Source organism: Heterocephalus glaber, unplaced genomic scaffold (genome assembly GCF_053883595.1).
Source record: "Heterocephalus glaber isolate CG9 unplaced genomic scaffold, H.glaber_assembly_v1.0 deba00001673, whole genome shotgun sequence".
NCBI lineage: Eukaryota > Metazoa > Chordata > Mammalia > Rodentia > Bathyergidae > Heterocephalus > Heterocephalus glaber.
Window position 1 is genome coordinate 15,957,426 of NW_028258410.1, and position 18,300 is coordinate 15,975,725.

General features: G+C 42.0%; 1 protein-coding gene across 4 annotated transcripts in view; it reads right to left on the minus strand.

Annotated features, from left to right (window-relative positions):
- Positions 1-331: 331 nt before the first annotated feature.
- The window catches only part of Tshz2 (teashirt zinc finger homeobox 2), a 433,036-nt gene continuing 415,067 nt past the window's right edge, over positions 332-18,300 (minus strand). For all 4 annotated transcript variants that reach the window (XR_015446002.1, XM_021239063.2, XM_021239064.2 and 1 more), the window contains one exon: positions 332-8,227. Coding sequence is in view for 2 of the 4 variants with exons in the window: in XM_021239063.2 (XP_021094722.1) it covers positions 8,226-8,227 (2 nt within the window). In the remaining 2 variants the exon portion in view is untranslated. The remainder of the gene's footprint in view (positions 8,228-18,300) is intronic.

The window sequence follows — 18,300 nt, forward strand, 5'->3', positions numbered from 1 at the left end:
CACCGTGCCTGCCCTCTGTCTGTCTTGCAGCCTTGAATCTGGGAGCAGCCGCCCTGCCTCTGTGAAGATGACTTCATAAATTACTCAGGCACAAGCTGTCCAGATGGGAGAGCAGGCAGAGGCAGCCCAGAAACAAGCAAGGGGGCACTGGCACCTGTGAAAAAAACCTGAGGGAGAGGAGAGGAGACCGGAAGTGGGTCAGCAGGTCTGGTGGCAGGGAGGCCTCCCCCGTGGGCGGGGACCTCACTTCCCTGCCATCTCCCCTCTCCCTGTCTCTGTCCCCTCTTGCCATCTTTAAAAAACACACATAGGCAGAAATCAATCCATCAAATGTCATTACAGATTTATTAAGCCTGATGTAGAAAGACATTTAACAGTAACATCTCCAGAAAGCATAAAAAGAGCACTTCTATTCAGTCTTGTGCTTTGAAAATCTAAATATATTTTTATCATATAAATAATTCTTTTCATGTTTTAAGTGCATCTGTGTTTTTTTTTCTTCTCTCCTTTAATTTTCTTTTTTTTTTTCAATTGGCCAAAGCGGAAGTTGGCATAGACTGCACTGAAGCATTTGCAAAGCCGATGGTGTTGAGAGGCATGTCTCTGCTCTACCGTATCTCCTGGGTTTCAGAAAGGTGGTTCAATATCTGCAGCATTAAAATGAGGGACAGCCTCCGGCAAAATCATAATTGAACACACCCAGGTCCTTAATGTCGGCAGCTGGCTTTCCTGATGTAAATTACGATAAGGTTTCAGATAGGAATAGTCTATTTCCAATAACTGCTGAGTGGAAATTAAAAAAAAAGAGAGACTTTTTTTTTTCACCACAAAGGAAAGTTATCAGGTTTAAAAATGTAAATAATGTACTTATAGAAGGCTTTTTTGATGGAAATGAGGGGCTCCATACAACCTTGGTGAGTGTGTTGTTAGTTTTGCACAATAGCTAAAAGAAGTAGCATCTATTATTTAGGGCTTTAATTACAGTTCTCAAAGTAGAATGATTTTCTTTTTAAAAAAACTCTTTAGATGTAAAAAATAATGGCTTTTGTGATATAATTTAAGGGTTTTCTTCACCTCCACCATCAGAATTTATTTCTAGTGATAAAACTGTATTAAAACCCTCTTATTCTCAGACAATTTCGACGCTGTGGCGTCACACAAAGGCACACATCCTAAGTGCATCCAAAGTCATTTTTATTCAGCAAGGGGCTGATCTGAAATGTTGCTTTTCATCCAGTTTAGGTTACATGGGGTATTAAGACCAGATCGTTTGTAATTAGGAGGGGCGGCAGGCTGGTAGCATCAGGGGACAAAGGGAGAAAAGCAGGAGCCACCTTTTCTGAAAATCCATTCTCTCCGAGCTGGAAAGACATCATTTCCGGCTGGATTGTTTGTCTGCCTGCAGTGATGACAAGGCATGAAGCCTTTGGAGATCTGCAAATAGTTACCGAAGACCTGAGGACCAGCGGCAGGTTGATGGTGCGGGCAAGCGACTGTGGCCGGCCCAGGGAGGAATTTTCTAGATCCTGGAGAAGTGGGCACCGATGCCTATCTGCTATGAACCCGTTTGGCCACAGGGTGGTATAATTTTCCTAGCAGAAAAGTTGTTTTTTTATTCTTTTTCATCGCAAGGACAATTTATAATCATCAAAAACAAGTGAAACATGGTTTTGATTAAAACAGCCTGTTGGCTCAATAATCTCGGTAATTTTAAAAACACCCTTAATGCAGAAGAAGAACGTCGATGTCAGGAATGGCCTGGGGCCCCATTACAACAGCAACCGAATAAATAAGGAAGAGAATCGCGAGGTCATAAAAACAAAATTAAGCTAATGTTTCAAATTTTGACAATTATGAATTCTTCCTCTAAGAAGACATTAAAAAAATTTCAGGCACTATCAGATAAAATACAAAGAAGATAATTCCACATGGATAAGTTTGCAGTTTTCCCGCGGGGTAAAAGCATGCCTGTGAAGGGAAACCCTGATTTTAGGGCATTGGTTCCTCCCTAGACTCAGCAATTGGACGGGACCTCATGCAGACAAACATGATTCTTATAATTTCTGTGTAAACTCAGATCTAATTCTTTCATAAGCTATCGAAAGAGAATGATCAGGGAAAAATTACAAGCATATTTTTTTTTTCTATACAAAAGAATCCCCCATTGTGGGCCAGTTTGGTAGGAAACAGAAACAAAGCAAATATAACAAAATCTGTGTTCGTACATGGCGGTATAGTTAGTATATACAAATATGTACAGTATAAAAATGCACGGAAAGCTTATGTCCCCAGCCATCCAAGCTGCCCTGTACACAAGGGAAACAGCCTGGGTTTTCTTCCTAGTATACAGGCGAATGTCTTATATACAGCATGCAGGTGATAGAAAATTAGCGCGCCTGCTCGGAAACATTCTACAGGTATGGTCGCGGTCATTTGTCTTTGAAAATGACCGGGCTGCTTTCCTAATACAAAAATGTGTTTGCCTTTCTTCGCTAGAAAATAAACACTTTTCTACAGAGCAAGGATGAATGTGATTCTTGAAACTCTGACCCATTTCTCCCACTGCCCTTTAGAAAGGAAAGAGACTCAAAATCCAGAATGAATGCAAGGGGACATGTCCATAATGGAAATGTGTTTGATGCTGGATTTCTGAAAAAGTCGCAAGAGCTCTGCCCAGCAAGAACTGGTTGACCATTAAGGATTATATCTGATCAGCCAGCTTCTTGATTTTCAAGGGGTTTGGAAGTAGATAGTGCCTGGCTATTTGGGATCAAAGTTGAAAGGGATTAGAAGGCTATCTTCAGAGACCGAAAAGTATATGGTAACTGGGATCTAATGACATTTAAGAACACTGGGCCAAAAGAGATTTTTTTTTTGCATCAGTGTTTTTGACTTGTACTGCATGTTCTTAGCATCTGACGTGTTCTGAATCCCAAATATTGTATTTCAGGACAGGAATGTTTTTCTGCAGTATTTACCTTCACGTAGAATGGGTGCAGTTTTTACTTTTTCTTTTCAGACTGGACAAACTTTGTGTACTTTAAAAATGTACATACACATTTATAAATCCTGAACATTGTGTGAGTCATCTAGAAAGTGAATATATTACTGGACACAGTCTTCACATTTGAACCATAAGCGTATGATTGTTCACTCTGTAAATATTAGCTACTGCTCCAGGGACAGATATCCAAATGTAGGTTTCAGGTTCAAGATAATTCGGTGGACACGCTGAAATTTATTTTCTGAAAGGGTTGAAGGGAGTGCTTAGATTTTTTTTTTTAAGCAATGCATTTCTTCAAAAAATAATTCAACTTCTCTTGTGGGCTCTACCACAGAGTTGCTACTTGCACTTCCAAAAGCTGTTTTAAGCAAATAAACATGATACAAAGGGCTGTGAGTATTTGATCTTTTCCAAACACACCGTATTGTAAAAGGGCTTAATGATAATCATATGGCTATTGATAATATCATTTATTTACTGAAGTGCATCAGTTCAGGGTGTCATTCCTAGAAGAACCATTTTACTTGGGATATATTTTTCCAAAGGAAATGAGCAGAGTCCTGTTGCTGAAATAGCGTTGCATCTGGCACTCGCATTTTAAAACAGTCCTATTCTAATCCATAAAACATTTCTAGTTTTCCCTGAAGCTTTGGGCTGCCTTGCGCATGAATAATTTTTGGAGAAACACCCACGCCCGTTAGCCCATTGTTCGTAACTATGAGAAGAAGATTAACCAGAGCCTGGAAATTGTGTATCTGCGGCTGTCGCTGTTTCTGTCACAGGAAACTGAAGGAGATAAGTAGCTTTTACTTTGGATGAAGAGGTAAAATTCCACTGTAGAAATTCTAAAGATGATTCACAAGTTTCAAAATGTTTAGTGCTTTTCTACAATGGAAACACGTCTCTGTCTGGGGGGATGGAAATTCGTATCTCTCTTTCTAGCTCAATCTTTGTCTAAAAGTATTTCAGAGATATTTTGAGAAAGGACCACATAGAGGAAGGGAGGAAATGAAATTAGCATTTTAACATCTCACAGAGGGAACAAGATAAACCGAAAGTTCACTTGACTTTTTGTTTTTTTTTCCTAATGCGTCTTCAAAATCGATACCACTTTTATTATTCTTTAGCACTACATATGGGTATATGTGTGCTAACACCTTCAATATGTTTCCTTATTGTTATCTTAGCATTCATCTACACACTCCTATTCTTGTTGCTGGGAAGAAGAGAGGACAGTGTGAAGTGACACTTGCAAATGTCTTTTTAAAAATGAAAACATTTAGTAAGGGGAAGAAAGGAAATACAAGAAGAAAAGGTTTGAGCATCGTCAAACGGTCTGGGAAGTGACAAACAGAAAAGCGACAGAATTCAAGCACCTCATGAGGCCTCTAAGCTTTGGATTTACTGTGAAAAGTTTCAGGAAATCTCAGCCTCCTACTGCTGCATTCTCCAGAGGCCTTGGAGAATAACAGTAAAGCTAATGTGTGTGTGTGTAATGTGTGCGTGTACACACAAACACCCCCCCCTTCACTACTTAACCGGAGTTACATACATGCTTCCCAAACATATCACTGCATTTGTTCTCTGCATTTCAACTAAGTTCAGGGGCTTTTGTCTATAAAATTTAGCCTATTAACCACACAAGAAGCAAATACCAAGCAGGAAGATATGGGGGTGAGTTTTAAGAAATCTATTTGTGGCCTGAAAGAAATTCTATGGGAACTGTCTGGGCTATCCAATTCATTCCATGATTCTATTCTGTTTTTAGGCCCTGACCTACTTTTTAAGCTATTTCCTCCCTGTTTGCTTTTTCAGAGGAAAAATTCCTTCTCCTGAAATACTCTGATTTTGACCCTGGGTGAACTCTGCCCCAAGTGGTCTGGGTATCATGACATGGAGGAGCGGCTGTCAGCAGGAGGAGGGCCAGGATGTCGCTGCATGTCACTGTGCCATGTCCTGGTACCTAGAACAGGGCCACATGCACTGGAGCTGCCCAAGAAGCTCTGTTGAGTGAATTTGCGGAGTAAATTGTGTTTCTTGTGCCCCAGTGTTTTTAACATGTTGTATATTTGGTGGATTTGCTGAACTACAAAGCTGGGCCAAATACATAAAATTTAAATATTTGTAAATAATTTTCACAATGGTCATTTCAAGTTTTAGTTGGTTGGTGGCCTTAGCTGGAAGAGGGAAAGGGAAGGACAGGCAATCTGTCACTGCCCCTACTACCAAGGGATGCTAGTGCAACGGAAATACTTGAGAGTAATTTTTTTTTTTTTTTTTGGTACTGGGGATCGAACTCAGGTCCTTGTGCTTGCGCAGCAGGCGGGGAAACCACTGAGCTAAATCCCCAGCCCACTTGAGGGTAATTTGCATGGTATTTGCACGTCATTGTCCTTCCTCTCTCTAAAGTTCCAACTTTTCCCAGCTACTGTTTTTCAGAAAAAGGAAGGACGTGGTATGAAAGAGGATTAAAAATGTTCTCCTGAATGCATGCTATTTAGTTTTTTTTCTCCAGGAAGAAGTTTCTAGAAGCCTCACGGGGCTTGCCAAACGAAGACAGGCCTGGTCTCTAGAAATACATCGAGAGCTGTTTGCATATCACAGTGGCAGCTGAGATCCTGCTTTCTAAGGAGAACATTAGCACCTGTCCCTCAGCAGTGACATTCACAGTTTCCAAGTGATGATTCATGAGTCTTACCAAATTTATCAATATTTTTGTCTGTAGCCTCCCACCCTACCCCATCAGAGAAATTGCACCAGCAAAACCATACAGATTATTCATGGAAGCAGATGATTTATTATTTTTTTCTTAGAAGGGAAATGATTTCCAAGGAGTTTAGAATTGTTCTGTTTCCTCCCTGCTGAAGTACGAGCTCAGAATTTGCTTCTTGGATGGTGGCGGCAGGATCTGAATTATGTAACTTTATCTGATAACCCTGGCTTGGAGCAGGTAATTTTCACCAGCTTCAGGAGCCCCAATGCTAATACATTGATTTCCCTCTAATAGAATTTCATTGTCGAAGGACAGTGCTCAGTAGAATCCACCTTTCAATCTTAACCCATCTGAAGACTGTTCCTTTCCAGTTGAGTTCCATTCATTTCTGGTTGAATAGGTTAAGCAAAGACAGACCTCGCTGTTCTCAATTCACTTTATGATCCTCCCATCATAAAAAATAATATCAGCACCTTGCTTTTCATGTCAGAACTACATTTGAGCCGCTATTCTCTATGCCCATGAGTAAATCCCATAAAAGCTGCCCCGTTGTACTGTTGCTATTTTTCCTTGTGGGTGATTGATTGATAGATGAGTCCTGACACTTCAATGAAGCTATTTCGACTGGCATCTCAATCCGATGATGTGAGGGGTATATTTTCTGTCCATGCCTCATTACTTCAGAATGACATTCCTGGAACTTCATTTACTTTTTTCCTCCTTCCCTGAAGCGCCATATTTTTTCCCATCTAGGTTATGCATGCCATAAAAAAAGCAATTTGCCATTATATGTGGCATAAGGGCAACACTTTCCCTAGGAGGTAAATAAGAAGGTTTTTTTAAAATCCCAATGTTGAATTTAGGGATCATGTTAAAATTTCCAAAACAATTTCAACAGGCAGCTTTTATGAGAAACAGTGAAGAGGGTATATTTGGTTTCATTTTGTCAGTGTTGAGTATTTTTTGATAACCATAGTAATTAAAGCAACAACACAATATTCCATTTGTTTCTGAGTTATCTAGCTCTCAATGTTGTGCCTAGGCTAGTTTAAATATTTCACCTTTAGCTGAGTAGCAGTTTATAACACAATCCAGACTTATTGGTCTTTTGAGAATAAGGAAATTCATTGTTTAAATGCAATGATGGATTTATCTATTATAGGTTGTTTTCCACTGTATAAGAAAATGCTCAACTAGAATAAATAGATCTATCCCTGCATTTCCAACCTGTGTACTAGGTGTGCAAGACTTTTAATATTAAAACATGCTCTTAGCTTTTCCAAGTTGACTTAGGACCTGATTTTAATCTGTGTAATACAGTATTCCCGTTAATAATAACATATAATTAAGACATCCGTTAAAAATCCATAACGTTAATTTAATGGAGAAAATCTAATACAGTTCTATTGGAATTTTTACGTTAAATTAACTTTAACGGGCTTTTAATGGATGTCTTAATTAGATCTCATTATTAACGGGAATATTCCACAAATTAAAATTGGGCCCTTAAAGTTTTAATGAAAAAAGTTGCAGGAACACATTTAAAATGGACACCCTATTTCATGCTTTCTGTTGGCTGTACAGTCAAGCTGCATTTCAGAGTTCATAAACAACAGGTCCTGTAGGAAGAGATTACCAGAAAAGGCTGCTGCTGAACTTTCCACCCGACAATGATCTCATCTTCTTGCTCTCTCTCAGATTCTACGTCTCCTCACGTCTTCCAGTTTCCAGGTCTCATATGACAGTGATGCATGCTGAAAACTATGTTTTAAAACCAATCAAGATAATGATCATGATAAAGATGCCTACCACTGGATGGGAAAATGTCTTTGGCAGCAACACAGTTAAGCCTAACTATTTGAACAACTTTCACAGAAGATGAACATTGTTCAGAGGTTTTCTTGGCTTCAACTCCAGTTTAACTTAATAATTCTTCTACTTTGCAGTGATTAATGGCTCCCTATTGCAGGGGCAGGACTGGGCAATCCAGGTGCAACCGTAATTGTTACACTGAACAGAAACATTTCCTTTAGACAAACGTTCCCAGAGGGGTTATAAATAGGAAATGGACGTTAGCATGAAGAGTAAGCTTCCAAGTGTCCACATCAAGTGCAGCCCACTTGGACATTAAACTCTGAAGACTTACACCCCCTCCCTTTCCTGTTACAAACTGACAGAATAAGTACATCAATGCTCCCAGTCATTATTTTTCTTCGGTGGCACTTTGTTTTCTTGTGACAGTGAAAGGAGATGGTGGAGACGAGACAAGCCCCTCGCAGTTTATCAACGCGAGTGGAGTGTCGTCCATAAGCAGAGAAGTGGAAATCAATACTTCATTACCAAATTGTTAGTGAGGATGAAGAGAAATGGCCGGGGTGATTTTTCTGGCAGTCTTCTTGCAGCAGGGTGTAGGGAGGAGGAGGTGGGTTCAATGTCAGAAGCAGGTGATGCACGGAGAAGGGCTCGGTGTGAGGGACCCAGGCTGGAAAGCGGAAACTAAGGCATTGGTCCTGTAATGGGAATCAGAACAACAGAAAAAGATGCATTACTTTCTGCTGTGTGGCCAGGTGGTGGTTCCCTCAGGGAGTCAGACTGCCCACTGGTACACGTTGTCTGACTGATGTTCTGAGTGGAGCCACAGCTAACCCTGGGCAAGGGTCCAGTACAAAAAAGATGGGACATTGAACAAGAGGAGCCAACGTGGGGGAAAATGTCAGACATCAAAGCAATGAAAACAGTTATTTATGGAAGAGATATTTATGCACCCATGTTCATAGCAACATTGTTCACAATAAGCAAAAGGCAGAGGCAAAGCAGAGTGAGTGTCCACTGATGGGTAACTAGGTAAACAAGGTGTGGTCCACATGTGTGCTGAAATACTACTCTGCTTTCAAAAAGAAGCAAATTCAGATACAGTTGACGACGCGATGGATGAACCTTGAGGCTATTATGCCAAGTAAAAAGAAGTCACAGAGTGATACTGTATGATTTCACTTATATGAGGTACTTAGAGTTGTCAAAATTATAAAAACAGAAAACAGATGGTCATCACCAGGGGGCAGAGAGGAAAAGAGAGCTCTTGTTTATTGAGTTTCAGTTTTGCAAGATGAAAACTTTTGGAGATGGACAATATTTTTTTTCCTCTAATTTTTAGACAAGGTCTCGCTGTGTAGTTCAGGGTGGCCTCAAACTCTCAGCAATCCTCCTGCCTCAGCTTCCCGAGTGCTGGGATTACAGGCATGCACCACCGCACCTGGCATGGAGACAGACAATATTTTTTGGCTGCACAGCAGTGTGAATGGATTTAGTAGCACTGAAATATACCCTTAAAATGGTTAAGGTGGTAAATTTTGCTTTTTGTATTTTATCATAATTAAAAATAAAAAATAGCCAGGTGTGGTGGTGCACACCTGTAATTGCAGCACTCTGGGAGACTGAAGCTGGAAGATCACAAGTTTGAGCCCAGCCTTTGGCAACTTGGTGACTTAGCCAGATACTGTCTCAAGATAAAAAATAAGAATTGGGTGTGGTGAACTACATAGGGAGATCCTGTCTCAAAAATCAACAAGAACAACAACAACAACAAAACAGGCCAGGGATTTAGCTCAGTGGCACTGCACCTGCCTCACAAACGAAAGGTCCCGAGTTCAATCCCTGGTACCGAAAAAGAAAGAAACACACACACAACAACAACAACAACAACAACAACAACAACAACAACAAAAACAAAACAAAAAAGGGTTCGGAAGTAGCTCAGTGTGAAGGCTTTGGATTTGAGGTAGAAAATTAGAGTGTGGCAACGCTGGCTGGTGAAGTAGGCAGAAACTGTTAATTACAAAACCCAGAATACATGCACAGAGCAGTTCCCAAAGCCCTGCACGTGGACAAGAACTCCAGCAGGTTTTCAATAAAACACCCTAGACTGACATCAGCCTGAGGCTGGGATCCTAGCACTGCCTCTCAGGACCCATATGGAGAAGTTTGCCCAGGTTTCCTCCAGATCTCGACAGCATAGAAGACACAGACGCCCAGGAGAGCTCGGTACCATGGCTTTCCTCATGATAGCCTGCCTTGGGTCACCAGCACGTTTTTTTCTCTCTTTTTTTTTGGTACTGGGGATCGAACTTGGGACCTTGTGCTTGCGAGGCAGGCGCCGGAACCACTGAGCTAAATCCCCAGCCGTTTTTCTCTCTTTTACTGGGCCCAAGCTCACTCTGCAGAGCCAATTTCTCACTTCTCTTCACTTTTACTTTTTCAAATAAACTTTGCCGCTGGCTTTTGCTTATTTCATCCAATTCTTTGTTCGAAACGAGAAGAACCTGGAATCTAACTCCAGAAGGAGACACAAGCACCCCAAAATCCGGTAATGATAACAGATTCGATCCCCAGTATGGCCATCAGCTCTACCAACACAGACACACACACACCACACACACACACACACACACTTGGTATATGATTTTTTTCAATTATAAAGCATCTTGAAAAATATAATTTAATCTGGCTGGCCATCTAGAAAGAGCTCCTATTCATATCTGCTGTACTTCCTTCCAGTCTTTTTTTCCTCCTGTAAGTTCATTAGGGACACACAGTCATGTGGGTTGACGACTATGGAGCTATCTATGTATGATGACTCTGTCACACACATGATCTCAGTGGGCTAAACCATTCTTATACTTCTGAAGATTTAATTTTCTTCCAATTTTATTTAATAATACATAACACCGTGATGAACATCTTCATGTTTAAAGCTTTTCAGTATGTAAGATGTTCTCATAGTTCTCAACTCTGAAGTTCTTGAATCAAAAGATGTGAATATTTTTGTGATGAGGAATGCTATTTAAAAGCGAGTGTAGTGATCTCCGCCCCCCACCCCCCCAACTTTGCTGTTGAATCACCTTGTGGAAAGCGTGTGCTTTCTCTTACCCCAATCTGAGTGGAGTTCCTTATTTACGTCTTGTTATTTACTGGTAGTTTAAGTTATAGTGAGAAAAACCACGTTGGATCTAAAAATAACTAGTTGTTTTGGGGAAAAAGCTGACAAATTTTTGGTAGGAAAACGAAAACAAATTAAAAATCACACAACATTTGATGAGTGTAGAGAAATTATACACAAAATGATCATAACACATTTAAAAAAATAGTATGACTGCAATACTAGCAACCAGTTTTATTACATACCTATCAAATTCTAGGCACATAACATGTCTGTGTGTGACTGCTAACTTTTTTTCTTTCTTTCTTTTTTTAGTACTGGGGATCGAACCCAGGGAGCTCTGAAGTACACCCTCAGCCCTTTTTATTTATTTATTTTATTATTATTTTTTGGTACTGGGGATTGAACTTGGGTCCTTGCGCTTGTGAGGCAGGCGGCAGGACCACTGAGCTAAATCCCTGGCCCAGCCCTTTTTATTTGAGATGTCTTGTTAAATTGTCCAGGCTGGCTGTGACCTTGCCACCCTCCTTCTTCAGCCTTCCCAGTGGCTGGGATTATAGGTGTGTGCTGCCATGGCCAGCTTCCCTTATTTCTTTTTGGTTTTTTGTATTAGTACCAGTTTGTACTACATAATGTTGCATTTGTTGTGGGGACTGGCACGTGTATGTAACATACCTCAAGTCTGTTTTTAATCCCTTTCCCTCCCCTCCCTTCTGGCTCCTTCTCTTGATCTGCCTTCCATTTGAAAGAAATCTCCCTATTTCCTATTATCAATCTTTCATTTTGCTCTTTATATTTTGGGTTTCTCATATAAGAGAAGCTTGTGTGTCTGATTTGTTTCACTTAATATTATACATTTTTGTAATTGACACTACTGGGGAGGCTGAGGCAGGAGAATCTCAAGTTTCCCACCTGGGAAGTTTAGTAACTTAGCAAGATCTGTCTCAAAATAAGACATAAAGGAGATGGGTATGTAGGTCAGTGGTAGAGTATCCTGGGCATTGGAAGAGGTGCAGTGGAACAGAGGCTCAAAGAGGCTAGTGACTTGCTGAAGGGCAACAGCTGGTGAAAAGTGGACATGGCTCTCGATGCTGACCTTTCCATACTAAAGCCTCTCAGTCCCAGGTGGGCCCCTTGGTCATTTGCTCCTGACGTTTGCTGTGTACTGGAGAGATGAAGGTCCTTGGCAGTATTTGCTCTGCCTTGGTGGGACCCTCTGGCAGGTCAAAGGAAGAGGGTCATGTGGCTGGAAGGGGGCACAAGGAGAGGCGCCGGAGTGCAACACCACTGGGGTGTGAGGCAGGCCCAGGTGGGTTCCAGTTTCCCCTTCCTGCCCATGTCGCCACGATAGCAGCTGTATGGACCCTGGTCTCATTGATCACTTCCTTGAAGCTGCTCCAGATCTGATCAACACCCAAACTTTTATGGCTAGGTTTCTCTTAGGGCAAAGTTTGTTCTGGGGAGGGGGACAGGGAGGAAAAGAAGATTATATCATAGTCCCGCTTTTCAAAACACACAGTGCACACTAGCATAGTACAGACTCTGGGAGGCCTTCAGTGACCCCCCACCCCAACACAGCAGATCTCTGTCGAACCCAGTGCTTGCCAGATTCACTTGCTAATTCTTTCCCTCTCTACGAAATGCTCACAAATGTACTAGAGTACTGTTTTCTGGAAAATAGCTTCTCGGTAGATCCTTCTGCAAAAACAAAGGAGCCTGTTCAGATCTTAAGGTCTCGGTGGTGATTTTGTTTCTGACTGGCTTTTCGGGCCTCAGTATGAGAGGCTCCTGATGTGGCTGTGACGACATCTTCTGAGTGCTCATTCCGCGCTAAGCTGGGTGTAGCTTGTTCCTGTACTGGAAGCAGAATGGCAAAGAAGGGGCTTTGATCTTGGGCCCCTTTGGGGCAATATATTGCTTTGTTTTTCAGAACTGGAGATAAAACCCAGGACCGGGTGCAAGCTAAGCAAATGCTCTACTACTCAGCTACATCCTCAGGGTTTTAAGACAGGGCCTGGCAAAGTTGTCCAGGCTAGCCTTGGGTTTGTGATCCTTCTGCTTCAGCCTCCTGGGTGGCTGGGTGCTATGGCTTGTATCTAGATGTCTCCCCAAAGCCTCACAGGCTCATAGGTGGTTTTTGGGAGGTGGCTGGGTCATGAGTCTGTGATGTTGGATTAGGGTGTATGATACTGGAGGGTGTGTGATAACTAAGTGGGTTTAGCACAGTTCTGAGTGTGGATAATGGAAGCCCCACCCTGGGTGTGGGTGGCACCAATCAATAGATTTGTAGCCTGGATGGAATACAAAGGGAGAGAGGGAAGCAGGCTGCTCGCTGCTGCTTGCTGCCTCCTGCCTACTCTGCTATGGACTGTTTCTCCTCTGTGATGCCCCTCTGCCACGAAACCCTGCCTTGGAGCCAGCTGATTATGGACTGAAACCTTTACAGACTGTGAGCTAAAATAGACCTTTCTTCCTTTAATTTATGGGTGTTGAGTATTTTGTCCCAGCAACAAGAAATGTAACTAAGACACTGGAATTGTCTTCTTTACCTTAAAAGATGAAGAAAAAAACTTGTCTCTAGGTTTTAATCTGAGACTCTATCAGAAAATTAAAACTAGGAAGCAAAAGGAGTGGAAGTAGGAGACTTTTGTTCTTTGTCCCTGATCAGACTAGTTTAAGCAAAAGTGAATGTGGGCAGCGTTGGGTGCCTCCTGAATGGTAGCTGAGGCTGAGCTTTGCTGGTGAAAGTGGGTTTTCTCCTAACATGTTGAGCAACCAGAACAGAAATAAATAAAAATTTTAATTATATATCTACAAAGTCATTGGCCATGTTCATTAAGTGGAGTTTGTGAGGGAGAGCCAGGAGAAATGATGTAATTATTTTGGTATTAATTACAGAGGCACCAACAGATGCACAGAATTATATGTACTTTAATTCAGCCACACCAGCCTTTTTAACCCTTTGGCAAATCATTGTGGTTGGCTCTTCCTTTCCCATGCTCTGGCCCACACCTGCCTGCCTTCTTCTCCATTTCCTCACTGCTGCAGTGCCCCTACACACTGCCACCCTCAGGGCGTGTCTCATGATGGCTACTGTGGGGATGACATGGGCATCGAATGGTTGGAGGCTGGGAATGTGAGGCACCTTGCTCTGTGTGATCCCTTATCACGAAGCACTTCCCCCTTCCTCCTTTTCCTTCTCTTCCTTCTCTTCTCCCTTTATTTATTTATTTTGCAGTACCAGGGATCAAACTCAGGACCTTGTGCTCACAAGGCAGGTGCAGTGCCACTGAGCTAAATCCCAGCCCTCTTCTTCCTTCCTTTATTTATTTATTTATGGTACTGGGAATCGAACTCAGGTCCTTGGGCTTGCACAGCAGGCAGCGAAACCACTGAGCTAAATCCCCAGCCCTTCTTCCTTTATTTTTGAAACAGGATCTTGTTATGTTGCCCAGGCTGGCCTTGAACCTGAGATACTCCTGCCTCAGTCTCTTAGGTATCTGGGATTATGAGTATGTGCTACCACACCTGGGTTCCTGTGTCCTTTTTGAAAACCTCTTGATAGGTCAGAGTTTCAATTGTTTTTTTTTTTTTTTTGAGATAGGGTCTTGCTATGTAGTTCAGGCTGGCCTTGAACTCACTATGTCTCCCAGGCTGGCCTTGAACTTGTGGTGAGTCTCCTGCCTCAGCCTCCCAAGTGCTGGGATTACGGGCATGCGCCACCACATCTGGCTGGTTTCTTGTACTTGGTACTATTCATATTTTGAGCTGTGGGAAGCTGTGATGAGCACGGTAGGATTTTGGCAGCATCCCTGGCTTCTACCCATGAGATTCCCATAGCATCATCCCTTTTACCCTAAATTATAACAACCCACAATGTCTTTCAATATCGCTAAATGGACATTAGGGGTACAGTCGAATAAAAGAATTGTCCCTGGTTCAAAACCTTTTTGTAATTATTTGAGCCTAGAACCAAACTCCACTTTTCATGTCAACCCAATCTTTTATGTCAAGTTTAGCACATGCTGCATTTTCCAGAAATAAAGCTCTTTGACAAAGAGGTGCTGCATGTTCCTTCATTTGGAATATTACCGGAAGTTATCTGCCATGGTAGGAAACAAGCCACCAATGGTGCGGCTGTTCATGACGGTTCAGACAGCTACCTGTTTAGCACACTTACATCCACCCACAGTTATGTCTGACAGGTTCATGCTGCCTCTCCCCACAGACTGTGTACCTGATCGCCTCACTGTGTCTTCCAGGCCCACATTATGCTGAGCATGGTCTGCAAAATCACAGCACAGGTATCCCTCCCCTTGTCAGAAATGCAGACGAGGAGCCGCCCCGCCCTGCTGATCTCAAACCTTCGTTCTAACAGCAGGTGGTGTGTGTGTGTGTGTGTGTGTGTGTGTGTGTGTGTGTGTGTGTGTCCTGGGCACATTCAGGTTTGAGAAGCCTTCCCCTAGTCCATTTTTGTCCTCAAATGCTTTCCCTTTCTTTCTTACTGTAAGGTCCTAATGTTAGGTGATTTCTTTTTGAAATCATGTGTGTGGGCTGGGCCTGCGATACATGAATTTTGTTTCAGGAGGACAAAGGAGAAGTTCTAAAATGCTCGCCTGGAGGTCAGCCCTGGGCCCAGGGAGGGTGAGGACCCTCGCTGTGCACAACCCCTTCCAGGGAGCGGTGTCAGATCCGGGTCTTTCACTCATCTGTGTGCATACGACTGTCTTTCCACATCTGAGTACCCACAGGCCCCATCTCACGATTACCTCCATGTAACTTTTTCACAAACAAGGAGCCAAAATTCCCCATTCCCCATCTACTTCCCTCCACCCCCAGCATCTCTCTGTGCAGGAGAGAGAGCCTCCAATGACTCAGTCACAGCAGCCTGAAAGCCAGGTTGCTGGGCCCTGCGCCTGCCCTGCCTCTCCCTTCTGCGTATCTTCTCCACCAGTCATTCAGTCTGTCCTCACACTTCCATCTGTACCCCCGGCCCCCAGTTCAGGCCTGCGTGTGTCTTCCTGCGGGACGCCTCACTGGGCTCCTTTCCCACTCTCTGTCCTTGCCACATTTCCATATGGCAAATGAAGTGTGTTTATAGAAGCCTAGGTCAAGGGGCCGGGGATTTAGCTCCGTGGTTTCGCTGCCTGCTGCACAAGCACAAGGACCAGAGTTCGATCCCCAGTACCAAAAAAAAAAAAAAAAAGAAGCCTAGGTCGAATCAGGGTGGTCAGTCTTTATCCCTTCCACCTTGGAATACTTCAGTGACCTCTACTACACTCAGAAAATCACATCAACACAAAACACTGTTTTTCTAAAACCTCCTGCCTCTTTGCCAGCACTCTTAACTTCCCCTGGCCCCTCTGCCCCAGCCTGTGTGGCTCTGGGACACTGGCCGGCCGAGAGCTCCCGAAGCAAACTCTAGGTCCTGCGGTGTGGTTCCCTCTGCCCGGAATGTTGTCCCCTCTCTTCTTATCTTTGGTGTCTCCATTTAATGTCACTTCCTCTAAGAACTCTTCTCTTATCCACTGGACCTGTATAAATTCCTTTGTTACAAGCTTACCTCAACTTTTCTGTTGTTCTTACGGGACTTACTATATTGTAAGCACACTGTCATACTCTATGTGATTGAAAAATATGATACATGCTCAAATTAAAAATATTTACTGCAGTAAAAGACACATTGCCAATGATTCCCCTCAAAATACTCCCTCTTGCTGCAAACACACTTATCCTGTCATTCTTTCAACCTTCTGAAGCAGTTCTGGAAGTCTTCTTTCATGAGTGTCTTTAGTTGTCCTGCTGTGGCTACCTAGATGTCTTGAATCAGTTCAAAGCATTTCCCTGTCATGGTCATTCCGACTTTGGGGAAGAGCCAGAAGTGCCAGAACCGGTGAATGAGGTAGACGAGGACACATGGTAATGTTTTTATGAACTTGCCTTTCTGTCAGATGGCAATAGCTAGCAGCATTCACTGTACCTTTGGTCAGACCTGGTAAAGACACTTAGGAAAGAGCACTTCCAGAACTGCTTCAGAAAGTAGCAAGACTTGTGGGATAAATGTGTTGAAGACAGGGGATTATTTTGAGGGTGAATTAGTAGCAATGTATCTTTCACTGCAATGAAAAAAAATTTTAACATTCACTCTATATTTTCATCACTTCTTGTTTGTGTACTTTTCAATTTAGCATCAGCCTTTTACACTGGCACGTAAACTCCAGGAAAGTAGGGGCTGCATGTATTTTGACCACAGCATAAGACCCAATATGTATCACCTAGTAGCTACTTGATAAATATTTGTTGAGCAAAGGAGGCCTTAATGATAGTCATTTGAAGTCTATCTGTTGCTACAAGGAAAGAAAAATTTAAAGTGTTTATTGCTAAGAAAATCCAAAAGAAAATAATAGAATAAGTGGGAACTCTACTTCTGTAATTCTATGAAAGAGACAATTTAGGGTGTGCGAAGGGAGGAGACTAGAAAAGTTTGTCACTGCAAATCATGAATGGACACCAAGAGGCTTTGTCATTTATTTGGTACTTCGAACTCTGAAGAATGACTTAGTCTGCCATTTTAAAGTGATTTACGCTTTTTCAAAGCACATTCATGTGGAATATATTGGGTGGATATTAGTATCCTAAAGATAAAGCTGTTGAAGCTGAGGGGGTTTAAATAATTTGCTCCCAAGGAGAGGAAATGATGAGATCAGAATGCCCGACTCTTATCTCAGGGCCTCTTTAAAGCTATTTGGTTGGAAATGAAAAAACAAAAGTGAAATGTAAATGCTGAAAATACAGAGAATATTATCATTAAGAGAGGACTGTGACAAGGAGTAAAGTAGAAATGGAGACATGTGATTTTTTAATGTAATCCTGGGAGAAACCTGCAGTTAATATTTCTCAAATTGATTTACAATTTGAAAATTCAAATTGTCTTACTTACATTGCTAGATTTCATCATTAGTGCTTCATTTAATTTTTCCTAAGAGAAATCTCTGTGTGAGGAAACCTTTAAACTTTGCTGGACAAATTTCAATTCTTAGAGTGAATAAAATAATTGCTTAAATGCACTGACTCCTTTGATGGGCCAGACACAGCTCAGGGAGGGTGGGTAGGTGGATAATATTTTAAAATACTATCTGATGTACCTGATGTCTTTTCTTACTTCCATTTTTCCATGTAATTTTTTTCTACCATTGAAAACAGAGACCAACACTAACTACTCTCGGAAAGGGAGGTCATAGCATAAATCAGGAAGAACAAAGAGGCTGAGTTCCTGAATGGCAGGAGGAACTTTTTTTTCCTGTAAAACATCAAAAAGGTTGAGTCAATATAAAGATTTTAAAAGTTGTGTAGGTATCAGTGTCATCTGGTTGTGACTGTCAATTTTAGACTCACAGTACATACACTGTCTTCATTAACCATCAAAATGATCCAAGGTAGCCGGGATTATAAAGGAAAATTTGAGACTTACATAATTGCAGTGACTTATCCAAGGTGACACGATTATAAGTAGAGTGGAATATTTCAATATTCTATTGGAATATATATTTTCTTGATTTCAGAACCTTTACTTTCAGCCACTGAACTAATCTTCCGGATCTGAGTTGGATCTGGACCAATGAGATCACACATTCCTTGTCAAAGGGT